The following is an 18,347-nucleotide window of genomic DNA, read 5'->3' as shown; positions in this document are numbered from 1 at the left end:
AAACCACATATAGAAATAAATATTTTGCATAAGAAAATGAAGCCCCTTTCAATATTTTATGCATTGCCAGATCAATTTGAAATTAATTACTGTCAGTTCTCAGTTCCAAAATGCTAAAACACTCTTTTTCTCATGTAATTGCTGTAAAGCAAGTAATGATGTTATTTCAGTTTAAGTTGATCTGATTTTTCACTGTTATCTACAACAGGATCTGCATTTTCATAGGTTAAAATAAAAGCATACAGTAGTTTTTTATTGTGAAATAGAAATCAAGAAAATGGCTTTCCTTCACGTGTGTAACTCTTTTTTTTCTCTCTGTAGTCCTCCAGTACATGCAGTTTGTGGAGGATTACTCTGAACCGCAGCCGTCCGTCTTCTATCAGACGCCTCAGAACGAGAGTATTTACGAGCAGCGGAGGAACAAGCGCTTTCAGGAGGTTTACGGCTTCAACGATTCCTACAGCAGCTCGGACTCCGTCCACGCGCCAGCACTGCCTCCCAAACAGAGACAGCTGGTGAGTTCCGATCATGTGCAGGCGTGGAGCATGCAGCAGGTCAGAGGTTAAGCTCCTGAAGGTCAGAGGTCAAACTGAGCTTCTTTAGATTAGGCAACACGTGACTGTTTTGGAGGCCACGTCAGGGTCACTGTAAAGTCAACTGGAAAATACGGATTAACTATGTGGTTTTTTTGCTTTTTGTGAAATGGTTACAGATTAGATGCTGCGGGAAATTTGCACCACAGCGTGTATATGTGTGTGTATATATATATATATATATATATATATATATATATATATATATATATATATATATATATATATATATATATATATATATATATATATATATATATATATATATTATTTATTATTATTATATATTTTTTTTTTTTTTTTTTTAAAGAGTATTTCATTAATAATTCAAAATTATATATATCATTTTGAATGATTAATTAAATACTTTTTTTAATATATAAATTGCTAGTTAATAATTTTCTTCTCTTCTGTTAATTTCTTTTTTAAAGGCAACATGGAAATCCAAATTGACCCTATTTACTTTCTGTATAATAATATTTAAACATAAAATACAAAGTAAATGTAAATACATAATTACATGAGATATTAATAATGGTATATATTCAAAAAAGAATGTAAAAGCATTACATTTCATGTTGCCTCCTTTTCTACTTTTTTCCCGGCTGAGTTGATATAACTCACTTTGCCTTTCTTTCTTTTTAACCTGATTTCATCCTTTGTTCTTTTCTCTGTCTCTCTTCTTCCTTCCCATGTTTCTCTCTTGCGCTCTAGGCCTCCTACACTTCTGCTATTCCTTCATCCTCCTCTTCCTCTTTTTCAATTCTCCCTCCTCCTGCTGGGCTTCCGGAGGAGGCGGAGCCTGCTCTTGGTCTCAGCCTATCAGTGTCTAACTCCTTCCTCAGTGGCCACGCCTCTTTGACCACACCTGTGGTGAGTGTCCAGCAGTCAGGAATGTAACATGCATGTGAACAATTGCAAAAGATTTGATCCTCTCTCTTCAGATATTTTAAAAATATTATAATAATCCAATTTTTTAAATTGAATCCAAATTGTAATATTTTTTAACAATTAATTAAGGTGTCATTCTTGAGCAGAATACATTTCTGTGCTATTCGGTTTGTACTTTTGGAACCAGAATCAAAGCTGAATTAAAGTTTAAGTCTAAAAGCTTATCTAATCTTCATTTATCTGTTTATCTGGGTTTAAGGTTTAAGTCCAGAGTTTATCAAAATGCTGTTTAATCTTCATGTAGCATAAACTCAGTTTTGGGTCTGTGCTCATGGATGCCCCGCATGTGTTATTTTACTGACTAACTCTGTTCTCCAGTTGCATTTGATTTCATCAATAACTTCCAGTGCTGCATTTGACACTATTTTTTTGGTTTGTTGTTTTTTGAAGATTTTGCTCATCAAAAAACAGCATGCATCAGAGGTGGATTTATGTAGTCAAAATTGAGATTTTTGCCATAAAATTTGGGTTTTGTGCACGAGGTGAATTATTTAACAGTATCTAGAGTTTGTTTTTAATATAAGCCTTGAGATCATTCAGAATGTGTCATTTGTTATATGAGGGAAAAATTGAGAGATTTTATCAGAGATTTTCAGCAGTAAGCAATTCTTCCCGCATGAGTCTCATTATGCCGTATGAAGCTGTGATATTTTGTCTAGAATTTCAGATTCTACTGTTAATAGGATCACAAAAAAAACACTAATGTACGTCATATCCTGACTAGGCACGATGTAATGTTTCCAGCATTTAAGATTTTTTCTGTCCTCACTGAAATAAATAGTAAATACATATAGTTTTTATAAATATATTTATTTTGATCTATGGCTTTACTTGGCTTTTTAAAAACTGCTACACTTAAAATGGACTTCAGAGAGTCTTTTATTATTACTAGTGTTGTTATTGTTAGCAACAACTATAAAAACATTTTTTTGTTAATTGAAATAAATATAAATATTAGATGAAACTTAAACTCATTTTATATCAGTTAGTTGCCAAGCCAGTATTTCAAATTTTCATTAAAGTACTTTCATTTAAAATAAATATAAATATAATTATTATAGTTACATAATTATATTTATAAATAATTATAATTATTTAAAAAACAAATGAAAATTACAAAAGCACATAAAATAACTAAAACTGAAATTAAAATGAAAACTGGAAATATAAAAATAAAAGCTAAATCAAAATATAAATAAACACTAAAATAGTGTATAACATAACTCTGGTGATGTTTTTAGGTGCTATTTGCAGTTCTTTTCCCTGGTGATGTGTTTTAGGGACTAGTTTGTCATGGTAACGGAATCTGGGAATTGTCCCGGAATGTTCTGTGCTCTTGACCCCTGACCTTAGAGGTCAGAGCAGAAGCAATATGATGTTTATGTGAGCGTGTGTGTGTTTGCCTAAGGAAAGAGTTCAACATTTTGGTGAGTAAGTGACCTCTCTCTGTCTGTGTGTGTCTGTGTCTGTGTGTGTGTGTGTGTGTGTGTGTGTGTGTGTGTGTGTGTGTGTGTGTAAAAGATTGTGAGGAACCATATGGAAGTTTTTTTTCTCTTTTCCTCACTCCCTCCTCTGAGTCTCTATGGAATGCTTACATTCCGGAATGTCACAGACAGAATAGAATGGGGGCTGCTCTTCCCGATCTCTCAGGGAAACATGTTGGACCATGTTTGCTGTGTGTGTGTGTGTAATGGGATGATCTGGAATGTTGTTGGTGATCCGGGCGAGTCCCTGCAGGTGCTGACTGTAATCCCTCTGAGCAACATCCGGAAGTTCAGCCAGGATTTGACTTGTCCAGTGTTGCATTGTGTCGTCTGATGGAGGTTTTCTCTTTGTAGTTACAAATGTAAACTCACTGTCCTAGTATTTTTCACAAAATGGAACATATTTCCCTCTCCGTTCTCCAATCTTTTTCCTCCTTTTCAGATTTATTCCATATACGTCCTCTGATTCCATCTTTCCTCTCCCATTTCTTCTCTTTTCGTCTGTCTCGACTGATCGCAGAGTTCCGACCTGGTTGGTTTGACCAATGCCGGCAAAGCTCTAGATGGTGGGTGTGTCTCTAACGGGTCCTTGACCAGCTCTCTGGTTTCTCTGGCCGTCTGTCTTCCTTCTGAGTCTTCTCTTTCTGATTCACTTCTTACCTCTGCGGTAAACACACCCTCAAATACTCACAAGTTCAGCAGTTATATGCATATGGACTTATTGAATTTTAAACTAGTCAAATCATAATCACTACATAACTTTAAGTATTGCATTTCAAGAATTAAAAATAGAGCATGAATGACTTTTTTCCCACTAAAGACGTCTTCAAAAGGAGTTGCAATTGTCTGAAAAGCATAGCTACCTTAGACACACATGCATAATTAGCTTTAACATTATCTCTAATTTTCCTGAAAATACAATGTGGACCGTCATATTATGTGCAGGTCCTTGAGAATGTGAATTTACATGGTGCAAAATAATGTAAACGAGCGCCATCTAGTGCTCAGATGACACTCATGTAGTCTCTGTGTAATAGAAGTTCTGTTCTCAGAGTTTCTGAGTGAAAAAGAGAGGTGTGCTGTTACTTTTTGAAAAAAAAAAAAAAACTAGACAATTTTCATGTGTGGGACAATAAAAGAGGGTCCTGGGTAGTGTTACTTACTATAGTAGTTTATGTTAATATTTTAAATTAAATTTAGATTTAGATTTTTTTTTTCTTTTTAATTTTAGTTCAATTTGCAGTAATTGTTTTGTTTCTATTAAATATTTCCATATATATATATATATATATATATATATATATATATATATATATATATATATATATATATATATATATATATATATATATATATTAGTTCTTACATTTAGATTATTTGTTTAGTTATTTTAGTAGTACTTATTTTATGTATTCATTTATTTATGCATCCTTAAATATGGACATTTTTAAATATTGTGTACCATTTTAACATGTATAATATTTACATATGTCTATATTATTTCTTTTTTAGAATGTGTATTGTTAAATGTGTATTATTCATTTTTTGTTATTATTTAATCAATAATAATGACTTTTTTATGGTTTTAATTAACAATAATAACCCTGCTTTTGGGTCATAGCTATAGACCAGAATATCAAAAGCAATTCCCATAAATCCCTGGCAATCATCTGTGATAATTTATTGCTGTGGCATCATTTTTGCATGGAATAATTTCCTTGGAAAATGTCAATTATTTTGCATAGAATTCACATTTTACCTATATGTCATAGGAAACTCACATCGTGTGTTTGATGGTGAATATTTTCTGGCTGTCTGAGTGATCTGTGGCGTTTGTCCGTGTTGTTTTTGCTCTAGAGTGAAAGTGTGGATGAAGGCGGTGAGGGAGAGTATGTGAACCTGTACTCCTCCACACAGGCTAATGGAGAAAACACACACCGCACTGTAAGTATGCGTGGCATTGTGTTAAGCTGTGTGTGCATGTGTTTGGAGTGCAATTATACATTAGTTTGAATTCTTCAGGACCCCTCATCATGTGACGATGTGCTTCAGGACCACACCCCTCACATACCCACCTCCAATAGCAAGGAAGCCTTGTCTAAGGACAGGTATGAACTCCAGTCTTTGTACGTGTGTGTTTGCTGTCATATGGACAGGTCAGAGATATGTAAATATTTGTGATATGTTTTCTCTCGCTCACAGGCCGAAGGAACCCAGTCACGGTCAGATCGATGATGTTGATGAACTGTCCCTCATTGATCATAATGAGATTATGAACCGCATCACACTCAAAGCAGAGGTAACAATACTGTTTAAAGCTATATAAGGTGTTCATTAAACCTTTATTAAACAGCTCAGACTAAAAGCCAGGATGAGCACAGTCATGATAAACCTGGGAATATTAGCATTGATTTGATCGGTTATTTGTATTTATTTATTCATTTTGTTTATGCATTTATTTATGCATGAATTTATTTATGCATTTATCCACTTTTGCCTGCATTTATGTATTTATACATTAATTTATTTGTGCATTTATTTGTCCACTTTTGCCTGCATTTGTTTATTTAAAAATTATTTATTTATGCATTTGTGCATGGATTTATTTATCCATTTATGCATGAATTTATTTATGAATTTTATCATGTTTTTTTTAATGCATTTATTTATTTATCCATGCATCCATCATTAAATATGGATATTTTTAAATATACCATTTATGCTGTGCATGTATTTAAATATGTTCATATTTGAAAAATTTCCTGTTTGGGAAAAGTTTTGAAAATTATTAAAATCTTAAAAAGTCATAGAAATTTAAAAAAAAATATATATATATATATATATATATTAGGCAAAGATATAAACTATTTCATCATGTAGAAATTGGCATTATCAATAAAATGTGAAAACTCCTTATCCATTCATGTAGATTCACTGGTTAAACAAAAATAGTTTAGAACTGAATTAGTACGTACTTTACAGATGACAAAACTGTAGAGGCGCAAATAGTATGCAAATTGACAATCAAATTAGCATAATTATGTATGTGATGTACAGTCAGCCAATCATAACTGCAAAATAAAATCACTGTAGGATTAATTCAGCATGGCATGTTCATTATTACACGGCTTATCAGATAAATAAATAGATTGACATGAAATATTATTTTGAGTTAAAAATTATGGATAGAAAGAGGAATCACAGAGGAATTAAGCTAACAGAGTTATGTTGGAAATCTGTTGCATGTGGGTATTTGATGTATTGTGTTTTTTGACAAGGTCAGACCTTTTGTCTGTTTCCTCCAGTGTTTAGAGAGTAATTCATTAGTGGTTGATGCAAGTCTAAAACACACACACACACACACACACACAGACAGACGTCAGCTGGTGCAGTGCTGTGATGGGCAGCCGGAGCCAAACTGAGCCGGACTTCAGTTGCCTGCAGTAATATTTCTCTCTCTCTCTTTCTGATAGAATGATGATGGTCCTGATGTGAGAGCCGGCTCTGGTGATATACTGTTAGTTCACGCTACAGAAACAGACCGCAAAGGTAATTCACTCGCTTTCTTCATATGAAGCTCGCTCGGTCAGAATTTTTCTGTTATAATATGTCTGTTAGACTGATTGATTCCTGCAGTGTTTGTGTGATGGAGGTTTGCTGGATATCTTGAGTGCATATGAATCATTTGTCTGTTTGTGTTGTAGATTTGGTGTTGTACTGCGAGGCTTTTCTCACCACCTACAGAACCTTCATAACGCCTGAAGCCCTCATTAAAAAACTACACTACAGATATCCTTTCTACTGTGTGGTTTATTTTTATCTGTTAGTAGCAGACAGTTTGCATGGTGTGTTTCTTCTTAACTCAGCTGCACATATACTCGGTTCTGTCACAGTCCAGACACCTTCAAGAAGCGCGTCAGTAAAAACACGTTCTTTGTGCTGGTGAGAGTCGTGGATGAACTCTGGTGAGTCGATGCATGGTGTTGTTTTTTTATTATGTGGCTACTACTAACAAAAAGTTGAAGCTGGAAAATAAGTTGAAGAAAATATGTTTTCAGTTTATTTTTGCAGTAAATGTAATAGATTATCTGCCAGAAACTGATTTGCTGCTCAAGAGGCATTTATCCTTATCAATGTTGAAAACAGTTGTGCTGCTTCATATTTTTGTGGAAACTGTGAATAAAAAAGTTTAAAAGAATTTATTTGAAATAGAAATCTTTTGTAACATTATAAATGTGTTTACTCTCACTTTTGATCAAATTAATGTGTCCTTGCTGAATAAAAATATGAACAATGAAATCTTACTGACCCCAATCTTTTGAACAGCAGTGTATGTGTGATTGATTGACCTCTTGGTGTTGTCTGTGTGTCAGTCTGGTGGAGTTGACCGAGGACATCCTGCGGCAGTTGATGGATCTGGTCTTCCGGCTGGTCTGTAATGGAGAACTGAGTCTGGCGCGGGTCCTGCGAAAGAACATCCTGGATAAAGTGGAACAGAAGAGGCTCCTGCGACACATGCACATGCTGAAACCTCTCGCCGCGCGGGGTGTCTCTGCCAGGTAAAGGTCGAAGTTCAGGGGGTCATTGGGACGTTTCTCATCTGTGTGTTTAATCGGCTCTTTCTCCACAGGCCCGGCACGCTGCATGATTTCCGCAGTCATGAGATCGCCGATCAGCTGACGTTGCTGGACGCAGAACTGTTTTACAAGATTGAGGTAAAACACACCCAGATGCTGTTTTACTTGATATAGTAATGGAAAAAAATAGTTTTGAGATTTGTGAGTGTAAAAAGTAATCATCTCTGTCATCTCTGTCTTCAGATTCCTGAGGTGCTGCTTTGGGCGAAGGAACAGAATGAAGAGAAAAGTCCAAATCTGACCCAGTTTACAGAGCACTTTAACAACATGAGCTACTGGTACATATTTACTGATACCTGCTATCCCTTCAAAATGGCACGTTCTATATATATATGCATATTGCGCTCAAAAATATCTTAAAACCGCATCCTTGTGTGTGATTGGCTGGATTTACTCTGTTTGCCAGCAAACAAAGTTGTGTACAAGTACCCAGGCTGATACGAGGATTACTTCTGAGGAAGATAGGTCTGGAATTTTGAAGTTACAATTTTAGTTGTAATTTCTCTTAAACATAGTCATAGGGCCTTATGAAATCAAATTCGATTTTTCCTGCTTTAATTTTCTGGATTCAGTTTTAATAGTTAAATATTATGAATCAAAAAGCATTTTTAAGTAATGGAAATCATGAGATTTTATACAATTTAAAAGCAATTTATTAAAGGTTTAACAAAACTTTTATTTTTCCCAAATTCTATGTTTTACATTTAATTTAATTTGATTAAATGTTAATAATCAAAAAACATGTCTATTCAATTGAATTCATAAAACAATTTAATAATTTATATATGTATGTGTATATATATATATATATATATATATATATATATATATATATATATATATATATATATATATATATATATATATACACACACATATATACACATATCTGTATTTGTTGTTGTAATGTTTCTGGATTTAAAATGTATTATCATTAAATTAATTAATTAAATTAAACATTAAATTAATATGTTTTAAGTGTAATCAAATTAGAATTACTTTTATTTTTGTCAGATAAGTGATGCGAAACAGAGGTTTGTTGTTAAATTTAAAACATGAAAGAAAATTATGCAATATTCCTTAAAAAAAAAAAAATATATATATATATACTCTGCATACGTCATAAAGAATATTAACAGTTATAAATTTGACCATTATTCTTAGTTAAGTGTAAGTTGTTTTAATATGCTTTTGACTCGTGAATGTAATGCTCAGATAACTGAAATAAACCAGGCTTGATGACGTACGCAGCCTGCATATGTGACCTCCGGAGGATGCAGCCTTCTGTTTGAGAAACGGTCATCCATGTGTGTACTGAAATGTGATTCCTCCTGTCCAATAGGGTGCGCTCTATCATCATCCAGCAGGAGAAAGGTCAGGACAGAGAAAAACTGCTGCTCAAATTCATCAAAATCATGAAGGTAACTAGAGTAACAAAAATCTTGATCATCCACAATGAATTACTCTAAACTGCTTTAGGCTTTATTTGTGGCTGTGGGGTGATTCTGAATGCATCACTCTCTGTATTTTCTGAGTAATTTAATGGTTTTGTCTCGCTCATAGCACTTGCGGAAACTGAATAACTTCAACTCTTATTTGGCGATTCTCTCGGCGCTGGACTCTGCTCCAATCAGACGACTGGAATGGCAGAAACAGACGTCTGAGGTCAGTCTGACTTCCTTCTCACTGCCAAAACTAACACAACTGAAGAAAATCATCCAATAGTAGCCAATCATATGATTTTTTTTAACCTCTGTCTCTATTGTTTCCAGGGTTTAGAGGAGTACTGCACCTTGATTGACAGTTCCTCGTCCTTCAGAGCGTACAGAGCGGCGCTAGCAGAAGTGGAGCCTCCATGCATACCATACCTGTGAGTAGAGACTAAACTGAAATTAAATACGGAATCGGCAAATAAAGCATTTTGTGCTCATTAAGGATGGTTGTTTCAGCCTCAGACTGCTTACCCAAGGATTGTCTGGTGAAATCTGCCCGTTTTGCAGCTTTTGAGAGTCAGAGAAGCACAAATTCCTAGGTTCCGAGGTTCATGACATTGAATTTGGACCTGCATAAAAATATGTGCCCGAGGGTTTAGTTTTATTTATGTATTATTATAGTATGTATTATTTAAAATGACCTTTTTATACATTTTAGTAATTTTGTGCTTTTGTCCTTTTTTTTTATAATTTTTTTTGTTTTAGTTTTTTATTTAAATAATTTTAGTCCTTTTATTTCTTCAAAAAACTGTTTTTAAGCACCATTGTTGTTTTAGGATTATTTATGTATTTATTAATCTTTTAAATTACCTTTTTAATTTGATATAAAATTTTAGTAATTTTTTGCTTTTGTCATTTTTTTTTTTTTGTGTATATATATTTTTATTACAGTAATTTTTAGTAATTTTATTTATTTAACAAACCTATTTCAATTAGTTGCCAAGGCAATATTTCTCATTTTCATTGAAGTTTTTCTTCTTATTGTTCAACTGTATTTCATTTCAGCTTTTTATTTTATTTACTGAAAATGATTTGAAATAGTTTTTGTTAGCAATAACAAACACTGACACATCTGATGTTTTCTACAGATCCGCTGAATTTCAACAAAAAATGACTTTATTATATAAAACTAAACAGAATTTATCAATAAAATAAGCATTTAAAACTGCATTAATCTGGTGTGAATTATATATGCAGTTATAAAGTTTTTTTGTTTGTTTGTTTTTTCCCTGACAGGGGTTTGATCCTACAGGACTTGACATTCGTTCACCTCGGAAACCCGGATTTTATTGACGGTAAAGTGAATTTCTCCAAGCGCTGGCAGCAGTTCAACATTCTGGACAGCATGAGACGTTTCCAGCAAGTGTGAGTAATCTGCTGGCCTGAAACCCAGCGTTTGACGAACATGAGATTAGATTACATGTGATTCAAGCTGCAGTCCAAAACTCTGCTGTTGACTTTGCTCTAACAGACTTGGCAAGAAGGACTGTGGTCAAATCAAACATCACTTATTTCAGCCACATAAGAGTTTTTTTGTTAATCATAATCATTGCATTAAAGTAATGTTTATGAGATACTGAATCAAAAAATTATTTTGAACATGAGATAAAAATTATGACAAAAAAAATTGATAAATCAGAATTATAACATACAATTATGACAGTCATAATTATGACAAAATTAATAATTGACAAAAAAATGTAAATGATGAGATACTGAGTAATGAGATAAAAAGTTGAAATGATGACAAAACAATTTTGACATCAAACGTCAAAATTGTCATTAAAAACAATTAATATGGGTCGAAATTGAGATACTGACTCATTATGAGATAAAATGTCGAAATTGACAGAAAAATATAATTATGACCAAGTGATTTTTTTTATGAGAAATTCGTCATAATTATGACAAGTCGAAATTCTGACATAAAAAGGCAGAATTATGACATAAAAATTCTAAATCACTGTGAGATAAGGAAGCAGAATTATGAACAATTGTGGCAAAAAAAAAAAGTAGAAATAAAAATTATAACAATTATTTCCCGAAACATGATTTTTTTTTTCCCCCTCATATATTTTAGAGCTGGAACTATTTGTTTTTTAATGTGCAGGATTTTTATTTATGCATATTATTATGATTTTTAAAATGTTATATATATTTCATATATCATTTGCACTATTAAATGATTTTTAAAAATGATACATTTTATCTTAATCGGCTTTGTAGACACTACGAACTGAAACGGAACGAAGACATCGTCTCGTTCTTCAACGACTTTAGCGATCACCTGGCAGAGGAGGCATTATGGGAGCTCTCGCTCAAGATCAAACCACGAATCATCTCGCGGCGCAGGACGGAGCGCGAGGAGAAGACCTAGAACCTGAAATCTAGAACCTCAGACAATTTACGGTGAGACCTGAACCTCCTGCAGAACCTAGGGAACCCACGCTAGGCTGCTTCACCCACGCTAGAGTTCTTAATCCGGTTCTGGAGCTGAAATGGGCTGAACCGACACACACAAGCTCCTATTTGCACCAATAAACTTGAGACATTGGCAGTATTTTTCCCTGACTGTTGACTTTAAAAACTCTCGAGGGGAATCCTGATTCAGTATAGACTCGCGCGCACACAGAGGGCTTGAGAGGACCCCAACGCTGTGATATATATGTTTGCGTGTTTTGATGTGTGGCTGTACAGAAAGACACACTCTAAGAGGGCTTGGTTCATTTCATATTAATACACTGTGCCTGATGGAGTGAGTTTGTGTTTGTTTGTCCCGCTCGGACGTACCGTTTGACCTTTCAAAGGTCTGATTCAACCTACGATTCGCCCGTTTGGACCTGGGACCATTGGGAAACGGGCGGACGTGTGCAATCTTATAAGCGTTTTATAAGGAATATTCGCTGATCTGTTGAAATGAATATGTTTTGACAGAAGTGTTGAGCAATGGACTACATAGAATATATTAATTTGAAAATGAAAGAAGGAATTGGACATTTGGACTCTTTTCACATCATCTTGCTATATTGTTGTGTGATCATGTGCACCCCTCATTATACCTGTTTACCCCGTCACAACGCTGACAACCCCTCGAATTCCAAAGAAATCAAGTACCTTAAAATAAAAAGATAAATTTACATTGTGACATTATTTTCGTGACTATTTCTTTCCATGCACATTTCTTTCTCTTCCCAATTCTCAGTAGCTTGCAAAATGCAAAACAATTATCATATTAAAAAAATAAAAAATACATGAATATAAATGTTAATTTAAAATCAATTTAATGAGTAAAATCAGTACTCATTAAAAAAGTAAATTGCATTTGTAAGGTACAAAAATAATAATGGTTGTATTTGTTGTACTGTGAATTAAATTTACGCTAATTTGAAGTCACATTCATAAAACAAAAGCATAACTTAAAAACAAAATGTAAATTGTTCATAAAGCCTTTATGCAATTTAAATAATCTCGAGCTTAATTGTCATGAATAAAATGTCATAATGCAAAATAAATAAATAAACTTAATGGCTTTTTTTCTTCATCCAAATCTAATTTATATATTTTTTAATCTTTTGTTTATTGCAAAAAATGATCTTAATATTTACCGAAGCTGACTATGATGTCACAGAGAGGGGTGGGGCTCAGTTTGACAGCGTGCGGGGCGTATGAATGGGGTTTTTTTGGGGATGTGTATATGTTCTGTATAAATGTACATGTACAGTTGATGTATAATCTCCCATCATGTAGAGAGGGCAGAGGAAATATATTTTCAAACCAAACGAGTCATGCACTAAAATAACTAACATTATGAGGCAAAAAAAAAAAAAAAAACATGAGGACTGAATATGCTGTGATCTCTGGGCATCAGAGTGTGTGTGTGTGTGTGTGTGTGTGTGTGTGTGTGTGTGTGTGTGTGTGTGAGTGAGAGAGAGAATGTGTTTTTTCTACAGAACGTAGTTATTCACATATGGGAGAAGGGAAGCTGAAGCCGCTTTCTTCTGTGTGTGTGGCGTCTGTGATGTTTACCGACTTTTTTTCTGCTATACCTATAACATCCTGTATATTATTCAACCACCAATAAAACTGCTCTCTTTGTATTGTATGTGTATTTTTCCAACACTACATTTAGCACGTTTACACCTACAAAATTGCCATTACTAAAGAAATTAATACTTTTATTCAGCAATGCATTAAATTGATCAAAGATGACAGTAAAGGCATTTATAATGTTACAAATAATTCCATTTCAAATAAATGCTGTTCTTTTGAACCTTCTATTTATCAAAAAATAGGTTTTTACTAAAATATGTAGCGGCACAACTGTTTTCAACATTATAATAATCAGAAATATTTCTTGAGCAGCAAATCAGCATATAAGAATGATTTCTGAAGGATCATGTGACACTGGAGTAATGGTGCTGAAAATACAGCTTTGATCACAGAAATAAATTACATTTTAACATTCACATAGAAAACGAAAGTTATTTTACATTGTAATAATATTTCACAATATTACTGTTTTTACTGCATTTTTTGGACTTCTTTCTAAAACATTGAAAAATCTTCTGACTCAAAACTATTAAACAATAGTGTATCTTGGAGTATTATGTAAATATCATGATCAATGAATATGTATCAAGTTACTATCATGTTAACATAGTAATACCGTGATATTCTTTCTGGATATTCAGAATCAGTACTATGGTCCAATACTACCACATACCTTGAACTAATAGCATGTTTTTCAGACATACACAATGGTATTTGTGTGTAAATAGTCATTTAAGTACCATGGTATTTCCATGTATTACTATGGTACATCACCTTCATTTGTATAGTGCTTTTCACAGTACTATGAAAAACAGTACAAATAAATCAAATGAATTTGCATTATTTCTTCTATCTGACACCATTTCTTTGATCAAAAACATAATGTAAAAAAAAAAACATTTAATCACAAGCATATTCTCTTTAATGTTTAAAAAAGGTTTGTACAAGAAAAAAGCACAATCTGATTACAAATAAAGATCTATTTTAAAATATTCACATTTAGGGACCAATTACAGAGAGTTGAACAACATAAATTATACAGAACATTCAAAATAAAGAGACAAATCAGTGATAAGATTAATATTTTAAATACTAAACTATCACTGTAATTCACAAAGTATTTTACTTCGTCTCATCCTGACCAAACAGGAGTTTATGATCTAGACAAGGCTGCAACACCCTTATGAAGCACTGAAACTTTATTTCAGGTGTTAAAAAGTCATCATACTTGATAATAGCAACAAAACAAGCTGACTTTTATATTCTACATGTGTAATTACAATCTCATGTTTTATAGTGGTGAAATTACAACCTTAACGAGACGGATCAGGCAGACTGGGCTGATGTATATTGAGTTGACCCCAAGTACTGACTTATTATATCATATGAGTAGAGATTAATGTGATTAGCATGTGGATTGTGGCAAGTAATGTAGGACATTTGCTATTTTATATATACACAGAACAGTCCCTCTTTGAGAAAGATGTGACTACAGTTTAAAGTTCACGCTGAGGGTCAGGTGACTCAGTGACTTCAGCTGATAAACAGGAACAGTTGACCCAAAAATGAAAATTTGCTGAGAATGTCCTCACTCTCAGGTCAACCGAGATGTAGATGAGTTTGTTTCTTCATCAGATTTGGAGAAATGTAGCATGCCATCACTCACTCACCAATGGATGCTCAGCTGTTTGGACTCTCATTCTGACGGCACCCATTCACTGTAGAGGATCTAATGGTGAGCAAGTGATGGCATGCTACATTTCTCCAAATCTTTTCCCATGAAGAAACTCATCTGCATCTTGCATAAACTCGTTCTGTAGATGATCGGTCATCAGTTGGAGGCTGTCTGAGCGGGGTATGCTCGATTACCGCCTGGTTTTACTATCAATCACAGCCGATAAGTACTCCAATGTTACTCTTCTAGTTAGTAAATGTTTATGGGACATTTCTGTTTTTTCTATTTATATGCTATCGCTTCTGAACTGCGTCACAGCACGCTACGCAAACTCCACGAAACTTGTAATCAAACCCTCTTCAAAAAATTTCTTTTTTTTTTTTTTACATTATTTCCCTTTAATTGAAAGAAAAAAATTTTTTTTTTTAAATATAATTAAAAAAATAATATATACGTATGTAACTCGTAAACAAAAGCGAAAAGGTGTTGCAATAACATGTTTACCAGTCGAAGGTCGCTGATAAAGTGAGATGAGTTTGAAAATATCAAAGGACACTCAAGTGAAAATGTTGCAGTGACCACAAGGGGGGGCCAAACACTTAAAAACAACTTCTCCAAAGAGATTAAATGGTTGTTTTAATGCTTTATTAAGAAGATTATTAAAAAAATATAACAAGTGTCCAGTGATGCAATTGACAAATGTCAATCATGTTTTGTCTGAACCATCGGTCAGATGTGGTGGTTTCGGATCATCTGGATTATTTCTTGATGCCTCCTTTATTGATTCCTCAGCAAGAAATTCCAGGGCCTCGTCTCCTTGAACTCTTCTGACTGATTCTCCTTTAGCAGCCAAGATCTCCTCTATATTTCTGTGGCAAGACAGAACATACAGCAGTCAACGTCACAGTAAATGTTTTGTCATAATGCTTTGGGTTTTCCAACTCAGGCCCAGGGGATTCATTTAGATTAAAATAAATAATGAATCTAGCAGGACAGTACTATAGCTAGTAGAAATAATACTGTAATGTAATAGAAATTTTAAAAAATTTAACTATATTTTACACATGTATAATTAATTTTAAATAATAATTTTTATATTTTTTTCAAACGGGTTCATCAGGGGGCTGCTAGGGGGTCAGTGGAAAATAAACTAAAGTTAAAATAAAAAAAAAATTAAACAAATTAAAAAATAAATAGTAATTAATTAATTGTAAATATTTAAAATATATTAAAATAATAGAAATATTTACAGATTTAAAAAATAGAAATAAAATGTTAAAAAAAAGAAAATAAAATATTTACACACATTGATAATTTATTTTTCACGGTATAAATTGTATTACATTATAAAACTTTTTAATTTGTAGGATGGGGGTCCCTCACATCATATTTCCCCAAATTATATCTCAATTTAGAAACCCCTGCTTTAGAGAAAATAATCAAATACAGCATGGAACAGTGTCATGGAACAAAAATTGAAATAACATTCACTAATGAATCGTTCATGCTCTAATCTAAAACATACACACCTTTTCCCTCCAGGTCAGAGATCCACTTCAGATTATCAGAGATCACGTGGTGGTTTTTACAATGACAACACCCTTGTGATGGGCTATCTTGGATATTTTCTTCACGGGGCGAGTGGAGCACACCTAGGGACAAAATATACAATTAAATGACTGAACATGACAAGTATTCAAAAGTTCCCCTACATAAGAAGTCAAGCACAAACAGAAGAATAATCTTACTTTGCAGGTGATAGCTGTCCAATGGCTTCAGTCCTGCTTCCAGAAGTAGTGCAGCTCCTGCAGAAACTCAATCTGCCTCCGCTGTGTGACACAGAAGTCTCCAGTAATGAATGAGAGAAGTCTAAAGAGGTGTTCGGAGCGGTCTTCTGTGCCTCCTCATGCTTGCCTCTAGCGGTACTACATGATGTTTTGGGTACCGCACCGCGTGATCTGGGTATTCTCTGTCTGAATAAAAAGAAACATAATCGAGAAGTCATTATCGAAACGTTACCCAGCAAACTGTTCTTTTTAAACGCACGCAATCTCTTTACCAACGCTGAAATGTCATATTTGTCAAATGCGAGTTGAACCACTCGTCGCTTGCCGATGACGACAGAGACGCACCGAAGCCCCGCCCATCATGTTTATCCGCGAGCGACACGAGGATTACATCAGTTTGAGATGAAAGACGCAAAAGTATGTTTTCCTGTGTTAATATCATGATGTTTTGGGAATTTTTGAGTTGGAGATGAATTACTTAAATATTTATTATAAAAAAAAAAACTCAATAAACGATGAGAGGTAGAGTTTTCAGTTATTTCAATTTTTTATATTATTAAATTTAATATTTAGCTTGAATTTTGGTATACAGATATTTGATTCATTTTAATAAATAAAAAAATAACAATTGTTTTTGTAGAAAAACAAAAAGGATCATACACATAAATTTAATCATCTAATAATCATCACATTTTTAACGTATGACAATGAGATAATTATTAAAAGTGTAACATTTCCTCTGCTGCTTTCCTGGCTAAATATTATTATTTATTTATTTTTATGTTGCTATAGATATATGGTCCAGATATATGACTTATATATGCAATCATCATACTAGTAAATACACGAAAATGTATGATGTCAGTAACTTTCCGTTATTCAACAGTTGCGTCTCTTCTTGGCTTCCCCCGCGTCCGTGTCTTGCGACAGATCCTTCGGTTCCAGTAAACGACCTTCATCGCAGAAGGATAGTCTGCAGCGGCCGCTCCGCGCTGCGTCAGTCACGCCCGCTCGTGCTGGATCAGCGCAACGCGCCGCAGTACAAATCCTACTATGGCGAAGATCTGGCTCATGAATATTAAGTGACTCACGCTGACGTTGCTTAGTAACGTTGTCGCAGCGTCCATCACGCAACCTAATTAAATATTCATGAGCACAGCCTTTTAAAAAGGAATGCCGATGTGTATGTTGGATAGGGCAGAGTTAACAATTGTCTTTTTTTTTGAGTGAAACAAAAGTTAAATGTGTTCAGAAAAGTTTAGGTTAGGAAAAGGTTAAAAATTAAGTTTTTAGCCTACCAAGGGGGGCGGTAAAATGCCCCCCAGTCTGACAAATCAATTTGCTTTAAACAATTACAGCAAAATCAGAGTACTGCCAGTTTTATCTTAAAATTTAAAAAATAATATAATCAATAATTAAGAATGACAAAATTATATTAGTATATTTGAGTTAGCTGATGATGGCTAGCTACCTGATGCTAACTTGATGTAATTTTTAAATATAAAGTCCAAAAATTGTTATGCAACCAACTAGTTAGAATTAATTTGATGGAAAAACAAAGGAGTTGATGTTCAGAACAGAATAACTAGAGTAATTGCCCATTGCCCCCTTGGGGGCATTTTACCCCACACACTATGTTTGAGAAAAAAATGTCCCTCTGAAAATATAATTATATTT

The 18,347-nt window shown here is 33.8% G+C and overlaps 1 protein-coding gene and 1 long non-coding RNA gene across 3 annotated transcripts in view; one reads left to right on the top strand and one right to left on the bottom strand.

Annotated features, from left to right (window-relative positions):
• LOC306862569 (rap guanine nucleotide exchange factor 1-like) overlaps positions 1-13,254 on the top strand; it is a 38,951-nt gene extending 25,697 nt beyond the window's left edge. The window contains exons 11-27 of one of the 2 annotated variants that reach the window (XM_079405456.1): positions 322-515; positions 1,308-1,466; positions 3,549-3,695; positions 4,886-4,972; positions 5,051-5,136; positions 5,231-5,327; positions 6,502-6,577; positions 6,733-6,817; positions 6,901-6,993; positions 7,402-7,587; positions 7,659-7,743; positions 7,849-7,943; positions 9,008-9,086; positions 9,229-9,330; positions 9,438-9,535; positions 10,395-10,523; positions 11,385-13,254. In XM_079405456.1, coding sequence (XP_079261582.1) covers positions 322-515; positions 1,308-1,466; positions 3,549-3,695; positions 4,886-4,972; positions 5,051-5,136; positions 5,231-5,327; positions 6,502-6,577; positions 6,733-6,817; positions 6,901-6,993; positions 7,402-7,587; positions 7,659-7,743; positions 7,849-7,943; positions 9,008-9,086; positions 9,229-9,330; positions 9,438-9,535; positions 10,395-10,523; positions 11,385-11,535 — 1,949 coding nt within the window. In that variant the 3' untranslated portion in view covers positions 11,536-13,254. The remainder of the gene's footprint in view (positions 1-321; positions 516-1,307; positions 1,467-3,548; positions 3,696-4,885; positions 4,973-5,050; positions 5,137-5,230; positions 5,328-6,501; positions 6,578-6,732; positions 6,818-6,900; positions 6,994-7,401; positions 7,588-7,658; positions 7,744-7,848; positions 7,944-9,007; positions 9,087-9,228; positions 9,331-9,437; positions 9,536-10,394; positions 10,524-11,384) is intronic. The other variant, XM_079405455.1, reaches the window with a different exon arrangement.
• Positions 13,255-15,506: 2,252 nt separating this feature from the next.
• LOC306862451 lies at positions 15,507-16,763 on the bottom strand. Its single transcript, XR_013783565.1, has 3 exons — positions 16,632-16,763; positions 16,413-16,535; positions 15,507-15,752 (listed from the first exon to the last, which is right to left on the bottom strand). It is a non-coding gene; the product is annotated as an uncharacterized lncRNA (long non-coding RNA).
• Between the last annotated feature and the right edge of the window lie 1,584 nt (positions 16,764-18,347).

Source organism: Barbus barbus, assembly GCF_936440315.1.
Source record: "Barbus barbus genome assembly, chromosome: 43".
Lineage (NCBI taxonomy): Eukaryota > Metazoa > Chordata > Actinopteri > Cypriniformes > Cyprinidae > Barbus > Barbus barbus.
The sequence above is the reverse complement of the archived record's forward strand: the minus strand, read 5'-3'. Positions and strand labels throughout refer to the sequence as shown.